General features: G+C 42.0%; 1 protein-coding gene and 2 pseudogenes across 1 annotated transcript; 2 read left to right on the top strand and 1 right to left on the bottom strand.

Annotated features, from left to right (window-relative positions):
• LOC112267309 overlaps window positions 1–27,329 on the bottom strand; it is a 115,748-nt pseudogene that overhangs the window by 18,243 nt on the left and 70,176 nt on the right.
• LOC112267310 lies at window positions 640–5,352 on the top strand (annotated as a pseudogene).
• Window positions 18,667–23,714, top strand: LOC112267495 (extracellular calcium-sensing receptor-like). The gene is made up of 7 exons (XM_042297683.1): window positions 18,667–18,950; window positions 19,330–19,624; window positions 20,147–20,436; window positions 20,695–20,975; window positions 21,252–21,460; window positions 21,898–22,243; window positions 22,512–23,714. Exons 1-7 carry the CDS (start codon window positions 18,667–18,669, stop codon window positions 23,426–23,428), a joined length of 2,622 nt encoding a protein of 873 aa, XP_042153617.1. The 3' UTR covers window positions 23,429–23,714.

Genomic DNA, 27,329 nt, shown 5'->3' with positions numbered 1-27,329 from the left:
GAGCCAGCGTGCCAAGAGGACTAGACTGTCTGGGAAACACTGTGTAGAGCCAGCGTGCCTAGAGGACTAGACTGCCGAGGAAATATAAGAGAGCCAGCGTGCCAAGAGAACTAGACAGTAGGGGAAATATAAGAGAGCCAGGTGGTTATAGTGTGTCTACTGTATGTTTATGTCTATATAAACCATTACAGTCTACTTAGGGCTTACATTGGTGCAAGCAGTCTCTATATCTGAAAGAAGCAGGACCTGACTGAATGAGCAGAGCAGCTTCTAACCCCTCCCTCCCTGGCATGGCCATACCCACAGTGTGGCACCCAGAGGAATCCCCACAGAGGTACGGTGGGTATTTAACCCAGAGAAGAGATGTATCCTGACCTATATGGGTCTGTGTGGCGCTGTATTACTCCATACCTTCTACACATCAGGGGAATGAGGCTCTCTCCGGCTCCTGCTCTGGATCCAAGTCTGGCTGGTAGTCTGGTTCTACTACATCTAGCTGTGGTGGCTGGTGGGCTTGCCTTGCTCTCGTCTGCCTCTGTCTCTGCCTCTGGGCTGGAGTCTATCAGATGCAGGCTCCAAGGCACCCCTCGTCCTCCGGCGTTCTCCCAGGACGGGGACTTTGTCATCGGGGGTGTTTTCTCCATCCATTACTATATGCACACTGTGGATCACAGCTACACCAGCCTGCCTGAGCCCCTGCAGTGCACAGGGAGGTCAGTGAGCACAAGAGGGAACAGGGGACAGGACTGCGGCTGTATGGGTAGACAGATGAATTGTGTTTTAAAGACAGAGAAACAGTTTGTTTAAAGACCGGTAAACAATGTGTTTAAAGACCGACAAACAGTGTTTTTAAGACAGATAAACAGTGTGTCTGTGTCTGAGAGAGTAGATAAAGCCTACTGTTACAAAGGATCACATTTTCAAATGCAGGCTATTCTACAATGTCCTCAATTACAAACAACAAAAGTGTAGTCATATACACGGTATGGAAAATAATAGTAGATATTAGGCTGTTTGCCATGGAAACATTCTATAGGCTAGTTTATGATTTGTCAGGAGGTGCTCACTCACCTATCTTCTATTTACAGTATGGATTCCCGTGAGTTACGCTTCTCGCGCGCCATGATCTTCGCAGTTGAGGAGATAAACAACAGTTCTTACCTTCTACCGGGTGTCACGCTTGGTTATCAAGTGCACGACTCCTGCGCCTCGGTCCCTATCGCCGTGAAAGTGGCCTTCCAGCTGGCTAACGGCCTGGACCACCTGTTTGATACTGGAGAACAGTGCTTAGGGTCGGCTACAGTGACAGCTATCGTTGGCGAGTCTGCCTCCACACCTACCATCAGCATGTTGCGCGTAATCGGCCCTTTCGGCATTCCTCAGGTAACTCCTGTGAAAATAAATAATTCAGCTTCTTTTAATTTACTGTATTCCTAATGTATATTCTCCTCTCTTTCAGGAATATACATTTCTGTGTGAAATTATGTGGAGAAAACCATTTGAACATAGACTGAGGACTATGAGTCTGGAGAACTTCTCTAGGCATTTGAACATAGACTGAGGACGATGAGTCTGGAGAACTTCTCTAGGCATTTGAACATAGACTGAGGACGATGAGTCTGGAGAACTTCTCTAGGCATTTGAACATAGACTGAGGATTATGAGTCTGGAGATCTTCTGTCGCCATTAAAACATGATCTGAGGACTATCTTTCATAGGCTAGGTTGTTATGGGAGACCAGGGATTTGTGTCACAATTTTGTGTACCTTTTTCATTCTGGCATAATGAAAAACAATGAGTTGGCTTATTATTATTAATGTCTCCCTAACATTAAACTACATAGCAAAATAAAAAGAGCAGGAAGTTGCCAATAACTGAAACTCGTTTGGCCGACATGATGTTCTTTCTCATGTTTTCGACTGTCTGTTTTTACCAAGGTGAGCCACTCTTCCACCTGTGCGTGTCTGAGTGATAAGAAACAGTATCCAACCTTCTTCAGAACCATCCCCAGTGATCAGTTCCAGGCTGCCGCTCTGGCCCACCTCATCAGGCACTTCGGCTGGACCTGGATTGGGGCGGTCCGTTCCGACTCTGACTACGGTAATAACGGGATGGCTGCTTTCCTACAGGCAGCACAAGAGGAAGGCATCTGTGTAGAGTATTCTGAAGCCTTCTCCCGTACCAGCCCACTCAGCAGAGTGCAACGGGTGGCTGACGTGATCCGCAGGTGATCCGTAATTACATGTGAACTTTTCATTCATACAAATGCAAGACCATAATTATAAAAAATACTATTGTTTTTAATTTCTCTCTTCTCCCAAAGCTGATCTGTGAGACCAACATGATTTGCATATCTTAAGCATGTCAAAAGTGTTGATTAATACTAATGTTCATGTTCACTTCACTGAGACATTCCAATGAATGACAAACATGACCAGCATATTAAGCATATGATACAATCATGTTCCCCAGCTCCACAGCCCGGGTGGTGGTTGCATTCGTATCTTCTGGGGACATGAGAATCCTGCTGAGGGAGATGGAACGCCTGCCCTCTCCACCCCGCCAGTGGATCGGGAGCGAGACCTGGGTCACTGACCCAGATATGCTGCGTTTCGGTCTGTGTGCCGGGGCCATTGGATTTGGCATCCAACGCTCTGTCATCCCCGGTCTTAGGGACTTCCTCCTGGACCTCACCCCACAGAAGGTGTCCAACTCTCCCACGCTCACTGAGTTCTGGGAGGGAGCCTTTGGCTGTCGGCTGGAGACAGGTATCTATGTATCTATCTATCCATCCATCCATGCATCCATCCATCCATCAGTCTATCTATCTATTTACATGCCTGTCTGTCTGTCTGTCTGTCTGTCTGTCTGTCTGTCTGTCTGTCTGTCTGTCTGTCTGTCTGTCTGTCTGTCTGTCTGTCTGTCTGTCTGTCTGTCTGTCTGTCTGTCTGTCTGTCTGTCTGTCTGTCTGTCTGTCTGTCTGTCTGTCTGTCTGTCTGTCTGTCTGTCTGTCTGTCTGTCTGTCTGTCTGTCTGTCTGTCTGTCTGTCTCTCTCTCTCTCTCTCTTTCTCTCTCTCTCTATCTGTAGGGACCTCTACGGGTGTTGGGGTTGAAGAGAAGGTGTGTGATGGCAGTGAGGATATACAGCAGCTACAGGCCCCCTACACAGATACATCCCAGCTGCGTGTCACTAACATGGTGTATAAAGCTGTTTATGCCATAGCACACGCCATCCACAGCATCGTTTGTGAAGAGAGAGAAAACTCCACTGTGAACTGTGACAAAAACCTTAATGTGAAGCCAACACAGGTGAATAACAAGATGATAGTATAATGTCCTGATAAATATGTTTATTTAGACTACGTGTATGAAGGCCTAGGTGTTCTCATTATACTTTACAACTTCTTCTGAAGTAACACATCTGATAAAAATGAGTTGAATTAATTTTCTGTTTCTCTCTCCATCTATCTTCCCTTCTCTCCATCTATCTTCCCTTCTCTCCATTTTTCTCTTTCCATCTTTCTTCCCCTTTCTCCATCTCTCATCTCTCTCTTCCCCTCTGTCCATCTATCTCTCCATCTCTCATCCTCTCACTCATCTCTCTCTTCCCTTATCTCCATCTCTCCTCACCTCTCTCCTTCTCTCACATCCTCTCTCTCTCTCTCTCTCTCTCTCTCTCTCTCTCTCTCTCTCTCTCTCTCTCTCTCTCTCTCTCTCTCTCTCTCTCTCTCTCTCTCTCTCTCTCTCCTTCCAAACCCCAGGTCCTGGAGAGATTGAGGAGGGTGAACTTCTCTCGTAACGGGTACCAGGTGTCTTTCGATGCCAACGGGGACCCAGTGGCCACCTATGAGCTGGTCAACTGGCAGAGACGGGAGAGTGGGAAGATTGAGTTTGTGACAGTGGGGCGCTATGATGCGTCCCTGCCTCCTGACCAGAGGTTTGACATCAACAGGGAAATCACCTGGGTAAAGAACAGTACACAAGTACCTGTGTCAGTGTGCAGTGAGAGCTGTCCCCCAGGCACTCGTAAGGCTATACAGAAAGGAAAGCCTGTATGCTGTTATGACTGTATCCAATGTGCAGAGGGAGAGATCAGTAATAACACAGGTAGGACTATAGGAATATTTGGCAGAAAATGTGTCGTAATTTCTATCACGGTTTACTAAGTAGTGGTTTATTCATATTACCAGCAATACAAAGGTAGTGCCTGTCAATCATGTTCCTGTTCATATTATCACATGTAAGCTGCACATTAATTCAACATTCTTTATTGTAAACTGAAAAAGTGCAGCATTGTGGGACATGTATTTGTAAATAAATAAAACCTGAACCTATTATTATTAACATTTGATGTCTGTTGTTTTGTCCTGGTCAGATTCTTCAGACTGTCTGATCTGTCCCGAGGAGTACTGGCCCAACGCTGAGAGAGACATCTGTATCCTTAAGCCTGTGGAGTACCTGTCCTTCCACGAGGTCCTCGGAATCATCCTGACCGCCTGCTCTTTGGGCGGGGCTTGTCTGGCCATCGCCACGTCAACCGTCTTCTACCACCACCGAACGTCGGCCATTGTCAGGGCCAACAACTCTGAGCTGAGCTTCCTGCTGCTCTTCTCCTTGACTCTGTGTTTTCTGTGTTCTCTTACTTTCATTGGCCGGCCCTCTGAGTGGTCCTGTATGCTGCGTCACACAGCGTTTGGGATCACCTTCGTCCTCTGCATCTCTTGTGTTCTGGGGAAAACAATAGTGGTGTTGATGGCCTTCAGGGCTACACTTCCAGGCAGTAATGTCATGAAATGGTTTGGTCCTCCACAGCAGAGATTGACTGTAGTGTCCTTCACGTTTGTCCAGGCTTTGATATGCACTCTGTGGTTGGTCCTGTCCCCTCCCTTCCCCATTAAAAACCTCACTACCTACAAGGAAAAGATCATTCTAGAGTGTGATGTGGGTTCAGCTATTGGTTTCTGGGCTGTGTTGGGTTATATAGGACTCCTGGCTCTCTTGTGCTTTGTGCTGGCTTATCTGGCTCGGAAGCTGCCTGATAACTTCAATGAGGCCAAATTCATCACCTTCAGCATGCTCATATTCTGTGCAGTCTGGATCACCTTTATCCCAGCTTATTTCAGCTCTCCAGGGAAGTTGACTGTAGCTGTGGAGATCTTTGCCATCATCACCTCTAGCTTTGGGTTGTTCTTTCTATTATTTGTTCCTAAATGCTTTATTATTCTGTTCCGGCCGGAGAAGAACACCAAGAAACACCTCATGGAGAAGACATCCAATGATATACATTGTTAAGAAAATATTGACGGGAACAGACATTGTAACGTTCAGTTATATGGTTTATCATACAGTTAGGTAGGACTACTCTGACAGAGATTTAGCAGCTAATCATTGGTAACATTGTAACTAGTAACATGACACAGGTTCACTTTAGATATTCCAATGTTATGAGTGATTGTTCAAATCTAGAGTGTTAAAATCTGATTTGACCTGCTACATGATGTGATTAGCAGTAGTCTACAGAGTGGAACAACTTCCATGTTGTTGGAGAAATGCTTTATTCCTTATTGAATTGATATAACATTGAAGTGCATGTGTTCAATTTATAATGTAATTCATCATATTATGTATTATAATAATATAATAAACATTTTCATACACAGTTGAAGTCAGAGTTTTTCATACAATTAGGTTGGAGTAATTAAAACTTGTTTTTCAACAACTCCACACATTTCTTGTTAACAAATTATAGTTTTGGCAAGTCTGCTAGGACATCTACTCCTTGCATGACACAAGTCATTTTTCCAACTATTGTTTTCAGACAAGAGTATTTCACTTATAACTCACTGTTTCACAATTCCAGTGGGTGAGAAGTGTTTATACACTAAGTTCACTGTGCCTCTGTCTGCACTACGTCCAGACAAAAACTCAAAATGTTCCGTCACAGTCCTTTAGAAACATGTCATGCGATGTATGGAATCAATCTTTAGGATATTTTTAACATAAAACATCAATAATGTTCTAACCGGAGAATTCCTTTGTCTGAAGAAAAAGCACTGGAACGCGAGGTAACTCTGTCGGGAGCGCGCGTATAATGAGACCAAGGCAGTCTGCCAGACCACTAACTCAAAAAGGTCTCATGAGCCCCTCCTTTGTAGTAGAATCCTCATTCAAGTTTCTAAAGACAGTTGACATCTAGTGGAAGCCGTAGGAAATGTAACTTTATCCATATCTCAAAGTGTATTCGGTAGGCCAAGCTTTGAAAAACTACAAACCTCAGTTGTCCCACTTCCTGGTTGGATTTTTCTCAGGTTTCCGTCTGCCATATGAGTTCTGTTATACTCACAGACATTATTCAAACAGTTTTAGAAACTTCAGAGTGTTTTCTATCCAATACTAATAATTACATGCATATATTAGCATCTGGGACAGAGTAGGAGGCAGTTCACTCTGGGCACGCTATTCATCCAAAAGTGAAAATCCTGCCCCTATCCCAAAAGAGATAAACTCTTAGACTATTGATACCGACAGAATAAGAACAAGCCTTTTATATTAATTACTAGTCTGCAGCTATGAATTCGGTATCATTGAATGCGAAGACCGCCAACCGCCGAAATGTCTATTCTATAACGACATGAATGAATGTCACTCTGAACTATCTATTCTAACCACGACAGAGAGAGAGACGACAAACTCTCCAACAGAAACAAACTTTTCAACAGAGATCCCGATGATACATTGAGGGTAAATATATATATTGAATGCAATTATTCCCGAATGAGTGAGCGTTCATGTGCAAAGGATTAGCATTTCAATTGTTATAATTATCAACTGTGTGTTGTCTTATCTCAGTCGACCTCCCCTTCCCTTTTGTACACCAAGCCGCGATGCCGGTTTATTCCACTAGGGAAACTCCGCTATCATTTCCTTTTAACTATCTATTGTTTGCGTGATGCATTTCTGTGAATTAGTAGTAAATATATGATTTTAAGAAAATTGATGTATGGGATGACTCATATTGAAGACTGGGTTCGTGCAGATAACCAAGAATTTACGACGTTTGGAATGAGACTTACTTGAGATAAATAATAATTAATTATTTCTAAGACTAATTGATCAGATATGAAAATATCTGAAAAGTTATATTAAGAAAATTATAACTTTATAATCTGAATAATTTCCTTGTTGCCACTACTTCCTAGTTAATTACAGTTACATGAGTAATCAGTTTCATCGCGTAATAATAATTACAGAGAGTTATTTAATAAATAGGTCTTCAGGTTTAATGATGCCAAAGACACGACAGATGACAGAGAGAATCAAGTAGATGGCACGCGCCAAACGTCTTACATTCCCAAATATGGGCATCCGGCCAGGACATCTTGGCGGGAAGGTGTCACATGGTTATGGCCATATAATGCATCCTGTTGTCACGTGTTAGAGAGTGTGTTATTTTATATCTATATTGCATCTATTCCTTTGAAGTTGTCATGATGATTGATGTGTAGGGACCTGGATGAACTGGGGGGTTTGAACATTTCAAAGAGGATGACCCCACACCTACCCTATTTTATCGCCCTTAGGTTTGTTGTCTTTGAAGGGTTAATATCCGAGATTTAAAAAATAAAACCCAGAACATTAAACAGAAAATTTTGTCTCCTAGGCCAATTCTTGGGGTGCTATGCATCTATTTTCATGATCCCAATGATAAAAGCATCGAGGACATTTTGTATTAGGCCCCTGAATGTTTTAAAGGAGTTTTGGATACGAGTGATGGACACATGTCTTACATATTCCAACCTGAGGATTCTACTGTTAAGATAATCACAGACAGCGGACCCAATCCCCTTTATCATGCAAAAGCTGGGAGTTTTTCTCCTGCGCTGTGTTTTAGAGAATGGCTTAAGATAAGGATAGAGCTCTGTCAAATTGAACAGGCCCTGAGTGGTACAACCCTGCCAGGATATGCAATGGAAGAACTTGTGTGCGGGCGCAGTGATTTGAAGGCCCTAAGAATCGCTTCAATGGCGTATAGCCCCGATTCCAAAGTGACAATTTTAGCATGTGAACAATTTGATAGTACAAATAAGATGAAGTCTGTCAGTTCACATGTATTTTCCAAAGCCTGCAAGGATGTAAACTTTTTTATGCCAGTATTTAGCTTTAAATGGATTAATTACCCTATATTCATAACCTTGATGAATAAGCTGGACAGTTTTTTCCAAAATAGTGAACAATTATGTCGCTGGCCGCATCTATCATTAAGACATACCCAGGATCTACATGCACGACGTTTGATCTATCCCTGGAGTGAAAACTTACGGAGCCTTGACGGAGCATGTGTGGGATATCCTGGGGGCAAGAGAGTATGTCTTGACGCTGGTGAATTGGAGACGGATGCCAGTCAGGGCTAACCTGCCCCTTTATCTGTAAAAAAGGAATAGTAAAAATGTTTTAAATAATTATAACATGTTTTAAAAGGTCTGTACTAAAGATTTATAATTAAAGGGGATTAATGCTATATCTCAACCCTTAACGAACGGGAATCTCTCGTTTTTTCTCGTGCGGTCTGTCGCGGAGAAATGCAATGTCTTATTTTATAAGAATTCAGTCTTTCCTACAACGGTATGTTATAAACATTAAAGGTTATTAAAAGTGCAGTACTGTCTGGTAATGATGTATAACTGTTGTACAACCACTGTTTATAAATTAAACATTCGTGCATGTTTCAATATTGCGCAGTAAAAATGTTTTGGATGAATTATAAGATGTTTTAAAAAGGTCTGTACTAAATATTATAAAATAAATAAATGGTTTTAAAGAGGTACCTCACATTTAACGATGGGGCTCGGTCTTTTAGATCTATCATTATGCATGTTTCGGAGAAAAAGTATTTCGGAAAAGACGTGTGCGTGCACGTGCGCGGGTGTGTGTGTGCAGGGCCAGGAGGTGTGTGTGTTTCAAAAGAAAAGTGGGGTGTGAAGTGTGTGTCTCTGCATGGGGTGTTTGAAACCAAAAATATATGTGAGGACTGTTTAGGATTGGGTGGTCGTCTCTTAAAATGGGTACTTTCGATTCATTAACACACGCCTTTCAAATACGTTTTTATCTCACCCCCAAGGATGTGGGAGGCTAAAAAGTCAAACAACCCCGGCAGAATATATCTTGTCGAGACAACATCTTATGGTTTAAAACAAATGTTATTTGCAATCAGCCCATATACAAACGGCCCCCCACCCAGGTCTATAAATGTATAATGGACACCCCCCCCCAAGCTGCTAACCATGATGTTGAAGGAAGTGAAAAGGAAATACCGGCAGACAGAATGTCGAGACAACCACCTGTGGTTTTGGGGTCTCTAAACATTCAGGGGTCCTGCCGCCTGAAAAAACATCACCCCCGTTCTGTAAGATCATTATTTTAGCCAAGACAGCGGAGCGAGGCTAGTGAAAAAGATACTATCCCCTCTGTTCAAACAACCAAAATCGCAACTCCAGATATCAACCCAGAACAGCTGTCATGTTCTGACCTTAGTTCCTTTGTTTTGTCTTTGTTTTAGTATGGTCAGGGCCTGAGTTGGGGTGGGCAGTCTATGTTCTTTTTTCTATAATTTGGGATTTCTGTGTTTTGTGTATTCACCGTACAGGACTGTTTCGTTTCGTTCGTTGTCACTTTATTGTTCAGTTGTTTAGTGTTCTGAGTTATAATAAATATCATGAACACTTACCACGCTGCGCATTGGTCCTCCGATCTTTCCTACTACTCCTCCTCATCAGAGGAGGAAGAAGAAACCTGTTACAACAGCTAAAAGACCATTCATGAATCCGTCCTAATGGAGCTTTCTGAAGGTGAGTTAGTGAAAATAATATATTAGGTATTTTTTCAGGGAATGGTATGGATATTATTATATTATTATGTTATAAACAGGAGTTATATGTTTTTTAAACTGGGGGATAATGATTTTTTTAGGTAATATGTGAAATGCACGTATTCTTGTAATTTAAAAAAGTATATATATATATATATCGGATAAATATATGTTAATATTATCTAACGTTTGTAGGGTATCCTTCATTTACACAGTTGCTCCGGGGGATAAATGATCTGGAACAGCCTTCGTTAGAAGGAAGTTCAGAGGAGAAAAACGCATGCAGCCAGTCCCCATCACATTATTGTAGACATAAGTCCAATAATAAAATTCATAAGAATATTTATACATTAAAAACAAAAAGTGTGCACCCTATATTAAAAGCTATTTTTGTGTTTACAGCTGACAGATCGCCAAGAAGGATAACAGCCTCCTTATGGACCCTGAACAACATCGGAGGAGCAGATGACACAGATGCTCCCGTTCTGTACGAATGTTTTTTCAAACACAACAAGAACCGAGAATTTGAACGACCCATCAATTACCCCGGGAACCCACACCCGCTCGCTCCATATTCCAGACTCAAACAAGCAACGCACAACTTGGGAGCAAAAAAGTGCAACTGGGGCTTATCATGTAAATGGAAAAACACAGATTGACGGTGTTGAGACCATGTTTGAGTTGCTTCTTCCTCGGTTGTAAATCCTGCTTTGTGCCCCAGGACATGTGTGCGCTAACCCAAAATACTTTTGGGGAAATGTAGCAAGAGTTTCAAGACAAATTGGATTCTATAAAGGCTACTTACGGGATAAAAGTGAATGTGATGTGGGAGCATGAATGGAGTGCACTCAAAAAGTCTGATCCACATGTTCGAGCCTTCCTTTCCAGCTATGACACACCAGAACCCTTGAAACCACGACAGGCCTTGTATGGAGGCCGTACCAATGCTTTGACATTGAGGTATGTAGCGCAACCCAACAAGACAATAGGATATGTCGATTTTACATCCCTTCATCCTCATGTAATGAGTTCCTCATGCTATCCTATGGGGCATCCTGAAATGATTTACTGCTACTTTGACTGACTCCAAAACTATTTTGGTCTGATCAAAGCAACTGTCTACCATCCTAAGGGTTTGTTTATACCAGTGTTGCCTTACAAGTGACCTCAAGGAAAACATTTCTTTCCCCTTTGTCGCACCTGCAGTGAAAACAACAACTAGGAAATGCCTTGTGATCACTCAGATCAAGAAAGAGCCCTGACAGGTGTATGGGTCACAGTTGAATTCTCTAAGGCTCTAGAGATGGGGTATCATGTGGCCAAAATCTTTGAAGTGTGGAACTTTTCCAGGAAATCAGACACTCTTCTTAAAGAGTACATCAAGACATTCTTGAGATGCAAGCAAATGGCTTCAGGCTATCCTGCATCGGTCACAGATCAAGAGAGCAAAGACAAGTACATTCAAGACTATCACGACAGAGAAGGCATACTTCTTGACCCTAACAGAATAGAGGTCAACAAACCAAAAGGAATGTGTCGAAATTGTACTTAAAGACCCCAAAGAATTTGGGGGATTTGTTTTTTCGGACCAATACAAAATTTCACATTTTTCATTCTTGAGTCAAGACATTGCCCTGGTGCAATGGAGGCGTAACAAGAAGTGGGTTCTACCCCCGGGTAATGTAAATGTGTTTCTTGCAGCATTTACCACGGCCTACGGCCGACTTGAACTGTACACCCTCATGGAGCAGCTTCAGAGGCGGGTTCTTTACCACGACACAGACTCTCTGGTCTATGTAAGCAAACAGGGTGATTTGAACCCCCCACTTAGCAACTATCTGGGTGGTTTAAGGCCCTGGCAATCCTCAACATTCCCCTCTCGGTGTACCCAACTATAAGCTTCATCAACAGATTCAAGCTTATAAACAAAAACGAGATACAGCACCCCTAAAGATGCCCCAACAACCCCCCTATGAAAGGGATGATGATGACTCATTTACCCCCCTGAAAGTCTCCAGACCTTTTCCTAATCCCGATCTCTCAGAGTGGTTAGACGTTTGGATTCATTTTGAATGACTATGATTAAATTCAATACATTTTATTTGAAAAATTAAGCAATTTAACATTTGTGGCATTCTTGAAACATTTGATGTGAGCATACGCCTTGATTACACGGTCTTAAAGGACACATATTTGAACACTTTTGATATTTTCTAACAAAACAAGCTACACCGTTGTCATTACTTCTAAAATCATCATTATAAAGAGACATAACATCTTCAAAAGAAACTCCCCAGGCTCTTTGGCATAGGTAGAATACACAGTGGTGACCGCATGTAGTGGAAAGGTTATCTTGCACTTGTTTGATGCTGTAGTATAGCTTTGGTCAAAAATTCTTTAATAGATTTGGGGAAATGTGAATAACTGGGTGGAAAGCCGTAGGAATCAAAAAAAGGTGAGATTTTTCTTCCTTCCTCCTTCGTCTTCTAATGTCACAGCTAGCCAATGTTCACCCGGCATGTGTTTAGGATGGGTATTGACAATAAACATGGCCGGCCGCTCCGGCCATTTTCAATAGGAAATTCATCACAAGCCAACATTCCACAAAATTGTTTTCCAATCAATCGGCTCATGAGCCCTTCCAACTCTTGGGTATTCATGTCTTTGCTCAACGATCCTTAATAATAATCCACTAAGACCTGTCTATGGGCATTCACTTCCAAGATTGAAACAGAGCAGGCATAAACAATCATGCTACCTGTACAGGCTAAAGGTGTACAGAAACGCATTCCCAGCCTGAGGTTACCTTGGGACACCACAGACAGATTTCCTGAGGTGTCTTCATCAGGTGATAAATTGAACGCATACTGCAAAATAATTTCTGTCAATAGGTAAAGAGAGATCTTTAAGATGCCTCTCGGTAGCCAGGAATAGATTGTAAAATTCTGTGTTATTAAATTGTGGTTGGAAAGCCTTAGCAGGGACCTGACATCCATCCTGACAGAGAGCTACATACTCTGCATTGAAGTGTTGAAAATGAGATGGGTTTTTATGTAAGCTGCCCGTTTTAGAGGCGTGATCAACCAAACCTATAACAATGTATCGTAAAGGGCCTAGAAAAAGGTTGTCTTGACTACAGATTCTACTGTCCACAGGTATGCTAAAGGTTTTCATGGTAATTCTTTGGAGAGGGTAAAGGGCATTTCCTTTCATCAAAGCCTGTGAGTGACCCAGACGAACTGCCGGAGATAAAGACACTTTTTTAATAAAAAGCGTTGCTCCCAACACTTTTAAACTAAAGTCCCCGTCCTGGGCAGACATCAAGCAAAACTCATCCTTGGCCCTAGTTCATTTTAGTCTTAAATCAACCAAATTTAAGAGTAAACGTTTTTGAAAGAAAATGTCAGCATTTATAGGCCCTAGCAGAGGAAAGTCTCGAGATTCGGGCACAGTAGCTAGCGCGTGCCTCCAGTCCTTTGTTTGCACCGGTGGAACGGTCTGTCGATTCCATAGTGAAAGATTGAGCTCTGTCTTTATAGCTTCACAAGACATGTGGTGTAAAAGAGCCATGTTGCTTGTTCTTTTATAAAATACTTAGTATTATTTTTGTTGTTTTTGGTCCAGGCCTCCTCACTTTACCACGTCTTTGACTTACTGAGTTTCTTTTAACGGTTAACCTCTGCTTTTTAGGGGCAGGTGTCGTGGAAGATTCATCATTTGTTGGTAACATATGTAAGATGTTTTATATTCATCAAATGTGTGTAAGTTACTTCTCATCAGAATGGTATTTTTGTATAATACTGTGGCGAGGTTGCAGTAATCTGTTCTATATCAAGACTAAGTTGCAGGGGCTGCAGAGAGGGGAGAGGTCAAAGTATCATCATGTGTAAACATATCTCTTGACTCCACAATGTCTGTGTGCCAGTTCAGTGTGTCTCTATGAGTTTGTCCAGGATTGATTGTATTTAGAATTGGTTGTATCTAAATGACAATTTGATATAATTTGATATATGCCTGTTGATATGGAGGATTGGTTTATGGTTCTGGGTTTGAGTAAGGAGACAAAGCTGAACGATTTATTATGTCTATGCTGTCTGACTATGTGTGATCTTTGCTATAAGGATCCCATTTTGCCATTATGGGGGGACTCTCAACTTTTCATTAGAGATACTGAACTGTTGAAAGTCAAAATGCTATTGCAATGTGGAGGGGGCTCTCAGAGAATTCACTGAGAGACACTGAATTACCTGAGAGTCACAGGATTGTGATAGAGCTCATATAATTAAAGATGGACTTTGATAACTAACTCTGACTTGTGTGTGTGGTTTGCTCCCATGATTTGGTAAATAGAGGAAATTTCCACGACACAGGCCTGAGCCTTATACCCGGAGGTCTCTTTTTTGGTTTTCGAGACAACATCATAAGCCCCGAACCTTCTTGATGCTCGGCATCTGGTGACGCCGTTCTGGTCATAGCATTGGCTACAACCCCACTTACTATATTTTTAGCCGCTGATTTTAAATGTGGTTTGGCTATGCTGTGGCCTCTCTGCATAAACAGTAAAACCATCCTAAAGAGGTTACGAAATATACCTCCTATCCCCGAACCGTACATGTTGGGGGACCCATAATAGCCGGGTAAACCATTAACCACTTGAGCAACATAGTATGAGACATAGCGGTTAGGGTCGAGATGTTGGTGTTCCATAACCCTTTTAATTTATTTGTATTATGTTTATATAAATATATATATAATACTAATATTATATTATACAGTGCCTTGCGAAAGTATTCGGCCCCCTTGAACTTTGCGACCTTTTGCCACATTTCAGGCTTCAAACCTCACTGAGCTCGAGCTGTTTTGCAAGGAGGAATGGGAAAACATTTCAGTCTCTCGATGTGCAAAACTGACAGAGACATACCCCAAGCGACTTACAGCTGTAATCGCAGCAAAAGGTGGCGCTACAAATTATTAACTTAAGGGGGCTGAATAATTTTGCAAGCCCAATTTTTCAGTTTTTGATTTGTTAAAAAAGTTTGAAATATCCAATAAATGTCGTTCCACTTCATGATTGTGTCCCACTTGTTGTTGATTCTTCACAAAAAAATACAGTTTTATATCTTTATGTTTGAAGCTTCAAGCTCAACCAGAATGTTTTCAATATATTTCTTGCTTATAGGTACATCATAGTTGACAGTGACTATATCGCCATCCTTCAGAGTGTTGTCTATCCAAATCTAATAATAATATGCATATCTTCTATTCTTGGCATGAGTAGCAGGAAGTTGAAATTGGGCATGCTATTTATCCAAAAGTGAAAATGCTGCCCCCAAAACCTTAAGAAGTTTTAAGTTAACCCCCGATGCCTCCACCAAATCATGCTCTAATACCCAACTGTTGAACTTTTGGGGCCAGTTTTTCCAGCACCCATTGTTTACCCTTTTCTCTCTTTTGATATAGAATCTCCTCCACGTGAAAGATTTTGTCTTTACCCAACTGTACCTTCTGTAAATCCTTCTCATAAAAAGATCCCTCTATAAGCTCCCCATGATAATCTTTTAACTTGTAGACAGGGGTATGGGTGGTAGACATTCGGTAATGGTGAACACCTCATCGCTGTAACCTTGCTCATATTTTTTGCCAAAAACACCCCTCAACTTGGATATATGCACCAAGTCCCCCACTATGAATTTAAAATCAAAACATTTTTACGGCGAAGGGGGAATAATCCATACAGATTTTTAAAGACATGAAAAGTGTTTTCAGAAGAGACGGCGGAGGGCTTCATCCATATACTCTTATGGTAGCTGTTGTTGTACCCCTTTACTAAATCTTGAACTATATCGATATGTCTATGTGTGTTGTGAGCTGTAAAATATCTCCACATCCGCTCCTTCAGAGTTCTGTGAAAGCGTTCAACAACTGAAGCTTTCAAATCCGAGGCTGTAGTAAAATGTATTATATTGTGCTTCTTCATGAGTTTCTGAAAAGTATAATTAAAAAATTATTTTTCGCCATCAGTCTGCACTTTCTTGGGCTCTTCCTTCCTTCAAGATAGAGTCAAAGGCCCGGGTCACCTCTGCCCCGCTCTTATTTTTTAAGACCCTTACAAATGCTATTTTAGAGAAAATATCTATAACTGTTAGCATGTAGCGATTTCCATCATTTTTATCTGCAAGGGCCTGCAGGTCACATAGATCCGCCTGAAATTGGGACAAGGGGTGAGTAGAAAAAACTATATTTCTTGGAAATTGTTTTCTTACAGGTTTATGTAGAGTATGCGCATCCTGCTCTGCTAACCACTCATTCACTTTAGCAGCGCTTAACCAGCTACCTGTTTCTCGGCTATAGCTCTCTGTAAACGCTCCTTAACCCCATAAGTACCCGGGGTATGGGTATGGATTATAATAAATGTTTTTCAACATCTGCTCCGTCATCCTTCTTGCCTCTCTGAGGTATAATAACGTTAATGAGACACTTTCAAATAATGACATTTCATTTATTTTATTTTTTTTTGCAAACATCAAGTATTACGTATACAGACAATTCAGGATTCGTTGCAGGATACTTGTCCCCGTTTTCTCAACGATCCCATCATGCAACACCCTGTATATTTGGTTTAGATTTAGATGCTTGTGTCGCTTAATTTTTAAGACACACACATTCGCTAAATAAGTATATAAACAAGAAATATGATGCATGTTACAATTAAATGGTGTTTCAAACAAATAAAGTCAAATCTTAGACAAAGTTGTTTCTAGTTCTTCAGAATCATCCACAAGACGGGAAACGAGTTGTGTCCATTGTAGACTCTAGCCCGTATTTCGTACATGATTCATGATTTGCTCCATTTTTAGCACACGCTCTACATTAGCCTAGGCATTGTGTGTTGTGTAGAACGATACATTGTTCACTTTATTTTCACTAATTTGATGCATAACATTTGTAAGGAACACCCCCCTGAAATGTACAAAAATGAATGGGAAGTCATTGGCACTGGACAAACCATATACACGGTGTCCAATATCGGCGTCGTTTCATTCAAAGTTGATTGCAAATGCCATATGGCAAATGCCAAGAGTAACACTTTAAAAATCCAACAGATGGCTAGTGCGCTCCACCGTGATTTTTCATATTGCACAAGTCAAAACCCAAAAGCAACATTTTGAGAAACTGCACATTTTTTAAAATCTTATCACCCCCTTAAAAAAGTGCTTTCTGGACCGTTTTTCGAAATTCTTGCGATTTTTGTGTCAATTACACTTGTATAAGAACTGTATCAACATACATTAATCATATTTTATTATCATCATTTTATATATTTTTTTACTTGTGCATAAGGCATATGTTTTGTCCATTTGCAATATGATTTTATAGGAAGTCAAAAGTCAAAAATGTGAAAAAAAATTCTTACAATTTAATTCTCAAATACACATTTGTAAGAACTGTATGAATATACTTTTGTCAAATTGTATTATCATATTTTTTCTTCTTCTTGTGCATAAGGCACAAGTTTTGTCCATTTGCAATATGATTTCATAGGAAGTCAAAAGTCAAAGTCAAAAGTCACTTTTTTTGGGCCAAATGCCAAAGGAAATGTCCAAATGCAATATGAATGATTTGAAAGTGCCAAATCAGGATGTTATGTCCATTTGCCGTGTACCATCACGAATTTGTCATGCTCAAAAATACTGCAGAAATGCAAAATTGACTGGCCTGATGAACTCGGAGTGGCTGGGAAGTGATTCTGGTTCCTCTCCATCGCTCGTTAGGGTTGATTTCAGAATGTCACTTTGGTGATGGTGCCTAACTATTTAAACATGCAAATGGACAAAAGTCAGCCAGCAAGTCACTGTCCATCAGTCAATAAGATGTCATTCTGACACCAAACCGATACAAACTGACACCACACCCACTTTTTACAACTCGTTTAGAAGCCAACTATCACATATTTCAGAGCAGGCCCAAAATTCACAGCGCCTTCTGTTTAAACCATAATAAAAACATAAAACACGAAGTTACGTTCTAGCTGCGGGTCCAGTTCTAGCTGCGGGTCCAGAAATATAAGAGAGCCAGAGTGCAAAGAGGACAAGACAGAAATGGAAATATAGAGGACTAGACTGTAGGGGAAAAACTTTGTAGAGGCAGAGTGCCAAGAGGACTAGACTGTCTGGGAAATACTGTGTAGAGCCAGCGTGCCAAGAGGACTAGACTGTCTGGGAAATACTGTGTAGAGCCAGCGTGCCAAGAGGACTAGACTGTCTGGGAAATATTGTGTAGAGCCAGCATAACAAGAGGACTAGACTGTCTGGGAAATACTGTGTAGAGCCAGCATGCCAAGAGGACTAGACTGTCGGGGAAATATTTGTAGAGCCAGCATGCCAAGAGGACTAGACTGTAGGGGAAATACTTTGTAGAGCCAGCGTGCCAAGAGGACTAGACTGTAGAGGAAACACTGTGTAGAGCCAGCGTGCCTAGAGGACTAGAATGTAGGGGCAATATAAGAGAGCTAGATGGATATAGTGTGTCTACTGTATGTTTATGTCTATATAAACCATTACAGTCTACTTATGGCTTACGTTGGTGCAAGCAGTCTCTATATCTGAAAGAAGCAGGACCTGACTGAGTGAGCAGAGCAGCTTCTAACCCCTCCCTTCCTTGCATGGCCATACCCACAGTGTGGCCCCCAGAGGAATCCCCACAGAGGTACGGTGGGTATTTAACCCAGAGAAGAGAGGTATCCTGACCTATATGGGTCTGTGTGGCGCTGTATTACTCCGTACCTTCTGCATATCAGGGGAATGAGGCTCTCTCCGGCTCCTGCTCTGGATCCAAGTCTGGCTGGTAGTCTGGTTCTACTACATCTAGCTGTGGTGGCTGGTGGGCTTGCCTGGCTCTCGTCTGCCTCTGTCTCTGCCTCTGGGCTGGAGTCTATCAGATGCAGGCTCCAAGGCACCCCTCGTCCTCCGGCGTTCTCCCAGGACGGGGACTTTGTCATCGGGGGTGTTTTCTCCATGCATTACTATGTGCACACTGTGGATCACAGCTACACAAGCCTGCCTGAGCCCCTGAAGTGCACAGGGAGGTCAGTGAGCGCAAGAGGGAACAGGGGACAGGACTGTGGCTGTGTGGGTAGACATATGAATTGTGTTTTAAAGACCGATAAACAATGTGTTTAAAGACAGATAAACAGTTTTTTCAAGACAGGTAAACAGTGTTTTAAAGACAGATTAACTGTGTGTTTAAAGACAGATTAAAAGAGTAGGTAAAGCCTACTGTTGCAAAGGATCACATTTTCAAAAGCAGGCTATCCTACAATGTCCTCAATTACAAACAACAAAAGTGTAGTCATATAGACGGTATGGAAAATAATACTAGATATTAGGCTGTTTGCCATGGTAACATTCTATAGGCTAGATTATGATTTGTAAGGAGGTGCTCAATGACCCATCTTCTATTTACAGTATGGATTCCCGTGAGTTGCGCTTCTCCCGCGCCATGATCTTCGCAGTTGAGGAGATAAACAACAGTTCTTACCTTCTACCGGGTATCATGCTTGGTTATCAAGTGCACGACTCCTGCGCCTCGGTCCCTATAGCCGTGAAAGTGGCCTTCCAGCTGGCTAACGGCCTGGATCCCATGTTTGATACCGGAGAACAGTGCTCGGGGTCGGCTACAGTGAAAGCTATTGTTGGCGAGTCTGCCTCCACACCAACCATCAGCATGTTGCGCGTCATCGGCCCTTTCGGCATTCCTCAGGTAACTTCTGTGAAAATAAATCATTCAGCTTCTTTTAATTTACTGTATTCCTAATGTATATTCTCCTCTCTTTCAGGAATGAGTTCAACTTTTAAATTACCGTATTTCAATTGTATTCTCCTCTCTTGCAAGAATTTTACTGTGAATTTTCTGTGTGAAATTATGTGGAGAAAGGCATTTGAACATAGACTGAGGACGATGAGTCTGGAGAACTTCTCTAGGCATTTGAACATAGACCGAGGATTATGAGTCTGGAGATCTTCTGTCGCCATTAAAACATGATCTGAGGACTATCTTTCATAGGCTAGGTTGTTATGGGAGACCAGGGATTTGTGTCACAGTTTTGTGTACCTTTTTCATTCTGGCCTAATGAAAAACAATGAGTTGGCTTATTATTATTAATGTCTCCCTAACATTAAACTACATAGCAAAATAAAAAGAGCAGGAAGTTGCCAATAACTGAAACTCGTTTGGTCAACATGATGATCTTTCTCATGTATTCGACTGTCTGTTTTTAACTAGGTGAGCCACTCTTCCACCTGTGCGTGTCTGAGTGATAAGAAACAGTATCCAACCTTCTTCAGAACCATCCCCAGTGATCAGTTCCAGGCTGCCGCTCTGGCCCACCTCATCAGGCACTTCGGCTGGACCTGGATTGGGGCGGTCCGTTCCGACTCTGACTACGGTAATAACGGGATGGCTGCTTTCCTACAGGCAGCACAAGAGGAGGGCATCTGTGTAGAGTATTCTGAAGCCTTCTCCCGTACCAGCCCACTCAGCAGAGTGCAACGGGTGGCCGACGTGATCCGCAGGTGATCCGTGATTACTTGTGAACTTTTCATTCACACAAATGCAAGACCATAATTATAAAAAATACTATTGTTTTTAATTTCTCTCTTCTCCCAAAGCTGATCTGTGAGACCAACATGATTTGCATATCTTAAGCATGTCAAAAGTGTTGATTAATACTAATGTTCATGTTCACTTCACTGAGACATTCCAATGAATGACAAACATGACCAGCATATTATATAATCATATATAATATATGATATAATCATGTTCCCCAGCTCCACAGCCCAGGTGGTGGTTGCATTCGTATCTTCTGGGGACATGAGAATCCTGCTGAGGGAGATGGAACGCCTGCCCTCTCCACCCCGCCAGTGGATCGGGAGCGATCCCTGGGTCACTGACCTAGATATGCTGCGTTTCGGTCTGTGTGCCGGGGCCATTGGATTTGGCATCCAACGCTCTGTCATCCCCGGTCTTAGGGACTTCCTCCTGGACCTCTCCCCACAGAAGGTGTCCAACTCTCCCACGCTCACTGAGTTCTGGGAGGGAGCCTTTGGCTGTCGGCTGGAGACAGGTATCTATGTATCTATCTATCCATCCATCCATGCATCCATCCATCCATCAGTCTATCTATCTATTTACATGCCTGTCTGTCTGTCTGTCTGTCTGTCTGTCTGTCTGTCTGTCTGTCTGTCTGTCTGTCTGTCTGTCTGTCTGTCTGTCTGTCTGTCTGTCTGTCTGTCTGTCTGTCTGTCTGTCTGTCTGTCTGTCTGTCTGTCTGTCTGTCTGTCTGTCTGTCTGTTCTCTCTCTCTCTACCTTTAGGGACCTCTACAGGTGTTGGGGTTGAAGAGAAGGTGTGTGATGGCAGTGAGGATATACAGCAGCTACAGGCCCCCTACACAGATACATCCCAGCTGCGTGTCACTAACATGGTGTATAAAGCTGTTTATGCCATAGCACACGCCATCCACAGCATTGTTTGTGAAGAGAGAGAAAACTCCACTGTGAACTGTGACAAAAACCTTAATGTGAAGCCAACACAGGTGAATGACAAGTCTGTAGTATCATTTCCTGGTGAATATGTTTATTTATACTATATGTATGAAGGCCTAGGAGTTCTCATTATACTTTACAACTTCTTCTGAAGTAACACATCTGATAAATTTGATTTGAATGAATGTTCTGTTTCTCTCTCTCCATCTATCTTCCCTTCTCTCCATCTATCTCTCCATCTCTCATCCTCTCACTCATCTCTCTCTTCCCCTCTCTCCATCTATCTCTCCATATCTCATCCTCTCACTCATCTCTCTCTTCCCCTCTCTCCATCTATCTCTCATCTCTCATCCTCTCACTCATCTCTCTCTTCCCTTATCTCCATCTCTCCTCACCTCTCTCCTTCTCTCACATCCTCTCTCTCTCTCTCTCTCTCTCTCTCTCTCTCTCTCTCTCTCTCTCTCTCTCTTGCCCTTCCAAACCCCAGGTCCTGGAGAGATTGAGGAGGGTGAACTTCTCTCGTAACGGGTACCAGGTGTCTTTCGATGCCAACGGGGACCCAGTGGCCAACTATGAGCTGGTCAACTGGCAGACAAGGGAGAGTGGGAAGATGGAGTTTGTGACAGTGGGGCGCTATGATGCGTCCCTGCCTCCTGACCAGAGGTTTGACATCAACAGGGAAATCACCTGGGTAAAGAACAGTACACAAGTACCTGTGTCAGTGTGCAGTGAGAGCTGTCCCCCAGGCACTCGTAAGGCTATACAGAAAGGAAAGCCTGTATGCTGTTATGACTGTATCCAATGTGCAGAGGGAGAGATCAGTAATAACACAGGTAGGACTATAGGAATAGTTGGCAGAAAATGTGTCGTAATTTCTATCACGGTTTACTAAGTAGTGGTTTATTCATATTACCAGCACTACAAAGGTAGTATCTGTCAATCATGTTCCTGTTCATATTATCACATGTAAGCTGCACATTAATTCAACATTCTTTATTGTAAACTGAAAAAGTGCAGCATTGTGGGACATGTATTTGTAAATAAATAAAACCTGAATCTATTATTATTAACATTTGATGTCTGTTGTTTTGTCCTGGTCAGATTCTTCAGACTGTCTGATCTGTCCCGAGGAGTACTGGCCCAACGCTGAGAGAGACCTCTGTATCCTTAAGACTGTGGAGTTCCTGTCCTTCCACGAGGTCCTCGGAATCATCCTGACCGCCTGCTCTGTGGGGGGGGCTTGTCTGGCCATCGCCACGTCAACCGTCTTCTACCACCACCGAACGTCGGCCATTGTCAGGGCCAACAACTCTGAGCTGAGCTTCCTGCTGCTCTTCTCCTTGACTCTGTGTTTTCTGTGTTCTCTTACTTTCATTGGCCGGCCCTCTGAATGGTCCTGTATGCTGCGTCACACAGCGTTTGGGATCACCTTCGTCCTCTGCATCTCTTGTGTTCTGGGGAAAACAATAGTGGTGTTGATGGCCTTCAGGGCTACACTTCCAGGCAGTAATGTCATGAAATGGTTTGGTCCTCCACAGCAGAGATTGACTGTAGTGTCCTTTACGTTTGTCCAGGCTTTAATATGCACTCTGTGGTTGGTCCTGTCCCCTCCCTTCCCCATTAAAAACCTCACTACCTACAAGGAAAAGATCATTCTAGAGTGTGATGTGGGTTCAGCTATTGGTTTCTGGGCTGTGTTGGGCTATATAGGACTCCTGTCTCTCTTGTGCTTTGTGCTGGCTTTTCTGGCTCGGAAGCTGCCTGATAACTTCAATGAGGCCAAATTCATCACCTTCAGCATGCTCATATTCTGTGCAGTCTGGATCACCTTTATCCCAGCTTATGTCAGCTCTCCTGGGAAGTTGACTGTAGCTGTGGAGATCTTTGCCATCATCACCTCTAGCTTTGGGTTGTTCTTTCTATTATTTGTTCCTAAATGCTTTATTATTCTGTTCAGGCCGGAGAAGAACACCAAGAAACACCTCATGGAGAAGACATCCAATGATATACGTTATTAAGAAAATTATGACGGGAACAGACATTGTAACGTTCAGTTATATGGTTTATCATACAGTTAAGTAGGACTACTCTGACAGAGATTTAGCAGCCAAACATTGGTAACATTGTAACTAGTAACATGACACAGGTTCACTTTAGATATTCCAATGTTATGAGTGATTGTTCAAATCTAGAGTGTTAAAATCTGATTTGACCTGCTACATGATGTGATTAGCAGTAGTCTACAGAGTGGAACCACTTCCATGTTGTTGGAGAAAAGCTTTAACCTATATGAATTGATATAACATTGAAGTGCATGTGTTCAATTGATATTGTAATTCATCATATTATGTATTATAATAATATAATAAACATTTTCAGATACAGTTGAAGTCAGAAGTTTACATACACTTAGGTTGGAGTAATTAAAACTTGTTTTTCAACAACTCCACTGTAACGGTTTTCTAGTGGTGATGAAGGAGAGTCGGACCAAACTGCAGCGTGTCGATTGCGATCCATGTTTATTACAACAAAGAAAACACGAACACTACACAAAACAATAAACGAAACCGAAACAGCCTATCTGGTGCAAACTAACAGAGAGTACACATAGGACACTAAGGACAATCACCCACGACAAACTCAAAGAATATGGCTGCCTAAATATGGTTCCCAATCAGAGACAACGATAAGCACCTGCCTCTGATTGAGAACCACTCCAGACAGCCATAGACCTTGCTAGACAACCCACTAAGCTACAATCCCAATACCACCACCAAAACCCCAAGACAAACACACCACAATTACAAAAACCCCATGCCACACCCTGGCCTGACCAAATACATAAAGATAAACACAAAATACTTTGACCAGGGCGTGACATCCACACATTTCTTGTTAACAAATTATAGTTTTGGCAAGTCTGCTAGGACATCTACTTTGTGCATGACACAAGTCATTTTTCCAACTATTGTTTTCAGACAAGAGTATTTCACTTATAACTCACTGTTTCACAATTCCAGTGGGTGAGAAGTGTTTATACACTAAGTTCACTGTGCCTCTGTCTGCACTACGTCCAGACAAAAACTCAAAATGTTCCGTCACAGTCCTTTAGAAACATGTCAAGCGATGTATGGAATCAATCTTTAGGATATTTTTAACATAAAACATCAATAATGTTCTAACCGGAGAATTCCTTTGTCTGAAGAAAAAGCACTGGAACGCGAGGTAACTCTGTCGGGAGCGCGCGTAATGAGACCAAGGCAGTCTGCCAGACCACTAACTCAAAAAGGTCTCATGAGCCCCTCCTTTGTAGTAGAATCCTCATTCAAGTTTCTAAAGACAGTTGACATCTAGTGGAAGCCGTAGGAAATGTAACTTTATCCATATCTCAAAGTGTATTCGGTAGGCCAAGCTTTGAAAAACTACAAACCTCAGTTGTCCCACTTCCTGGTTGGATTTTTCTCAGGTTTTCGCCTGCCATATGAGTTCTGTTATACTCACAGACATTATTCAAACAGTTTTAGAAACTTCAGAGTGTTTTCTATCCAATACTAATAATTACATGCATATATTAGCATCTGGGACAGAGTAGAAGGCAGTTCACTCTGGGCACGCTATTCATCCAAAAGTGAAAATCCTGCCCCTATCCCAAAAGAGATAAACTCTTAGACTATTGATACCGACAGAATAAGAACAAGTCTTTCATATTAATTACTAGTCTGCAGCTATGAATTCGGTATCATTGAATGCGAAGACCGCCAACCGCCGAAATGTCTATTCTATAACGACATGAATGAATGTCACTCTGAACTATCTATTCTAACCACGACAGAGAGAGAGAGAGACGACAAACTCTCCAACAGAAACAAACTTTTCTGCCCTACTGGGCAGGGAACTTACTGCTTCAAGAAACGGCGCTACTTGTACATGGTATGAAGCCATTATATATATTTATATTATTAGTTATACATATTTTATTATTTATATATTTTTATGATTGAATATGTTAAAACAATGACAAATAATGTTTATTCAGACTCAAACGAGACAGGCCCGGCAGAATCTGGAATACCTGGTGTAAAAAGTCAAGAGCCCCCGGTTTCCGCCCCCCGGTTTCCGCGATTCGTCAGAACAGCCTGCGTCAAAAAAGCCGAGGTAATTTAATTATGTATTGTTAATATATAGTATTATACCTGAAATATATTTGCCATTTTTTATCTAAAATATTTTATGTTTAATAACCTATTTTGTATATATTGTTTTCTTTCAGACTCCTCCCCGGCGTATAACGGCACAGAACCCCATACGCACCTAGAGAACGCAGAGGATTTCGGCTCACCGGACATTCACAAAGAATCAACGAAACCGGAGGATTTCATTGTTTTAAATGACATTTCAGAGGTAGACAACCTGCTATTATGGAGGCGGCCAACCTTCTTGATTCCTCCGAACCTGAAATAGAACAAGCTAGGTTTTTCACAGCCTTTTCCAGGGGGGGTCCAAAATCCCAAAAGGTTTTGCTCCACACATATGGAGCTTTACTTGAGTGACAAAACCGTCAGGATCTATCCTCCTGGCATAGAACAATGCCATATTTGTTAAACAGCAATCTGATTCAAAAACGCAAATACGTGCGCTAAAAACATATATGTAACATGTATCCGTCCAGAATACCACAAGATCACACATCATTAATTATCCAAATGGCTGAGCCAAGAGACATAATTGAGACAGTTGAAACCCTGTTATCCCAGATACCGCCCGAACTCCAAGCTATAATTAACCTGTCACGCCCTGACCTTGGATATCCTTTTTATGTCTCTATTTTGGTTTAGTCAGGGCGTGAGTTGGGGTGGGCATTTCTATGTGTTGTGTTTCTATGATTTTCTATCTCTATGTTTTGTGCGGGTATGGTTCTCAATCAGGGACAGCTGTCTATCGTTGTCTCTGATTCGGAACCAATACTTTGGTGCCTTTTTCCCACCTGTCTTGGTGGGAAGTTGACATTCTTTATGGCACTTTGCCTTTGAGCTTCGCGGTTTGTTTTTGTATTCTTTATTGTTTTGTCGGTGTCATTTTGATCATTAAAAGATCATGTACGCTCACAACGCTGCACCTTGGTCCTTTCCTTCAAACAGCCGTGACATAACCAAATGAATGAGGCTGGAGTAACAGACATAATACCGATAGATGAAAACACATAATCCCAGATTCCCGCCAAACTCAAATAAATAATTAATTGTATGAATGAGTCAGGGGCGACCGATGAAAACCTGTTATCCCAGATTCCTGAAGCCCTCATATCGTTAATTAACCAGATGAATGAAAGCCTAAGATCTTCCTCACCGGACCCCCCACAAACCCCGCCATTAACACCCATGTCCGAAGAATCTGAAATGCAATACAATGTTTTTGAGGATTTGGAAAATTGTCTAATAAATCAGGAGGGAGATGGTATTGATAGAAGTGTCCGGGATCAATTCTGCAATACAGAGATTCGACAGTTTTTCAATTTCACATGGGTGAATCAGAATCTTGACTACGCAGTGTTTTATGTGATGACCCTGGAGACTCTGAATGAACTGTTAGACAGGGCAAGAGATTATGGTGAACCTCGTGATGTCTTACAGTTGGAAATTTGTGGAGAAATCCTGCATAACACTGTATCTCTTATTTTACCCAATGGCGAATCAGATCTTGAACAATTTATAGCCCTGCTGGAATGATTTGTTCAATCAAATTTATCCATCATAGCCGATAGGACCCTCGAGCTTGTAGTGCAAATAATACGTCAACCCCTGGGTGGCAGGGGTCAGAGAAAGAAACTAGATAGCCTAATGCCATCAGAAATCATAAGCAATAAATGGGCCTACCTCATAAACGTTCACAATCTAGGTAATAAGCTATGCTTTGCAATAG

Source organism: Oncorhynchus tshawytscha, linkage group LG14 (genome assembly GCF_018296145.1).
Source record: "Oncorhynchus tshawytscha isolate Ot180627B linkage group LG14, Otsh_v2.0, whole genome shotgun sequence".
NCBI lineage: Eukaryota > Metazoa > Chordata > Actinopteri > Salmoniformes > Salmonidae > Oncorhynchus > Oncorhynchus tshawytscha.
This window is presented reverse-complemented; position numbering and strand designations above follow the sequence as displayed.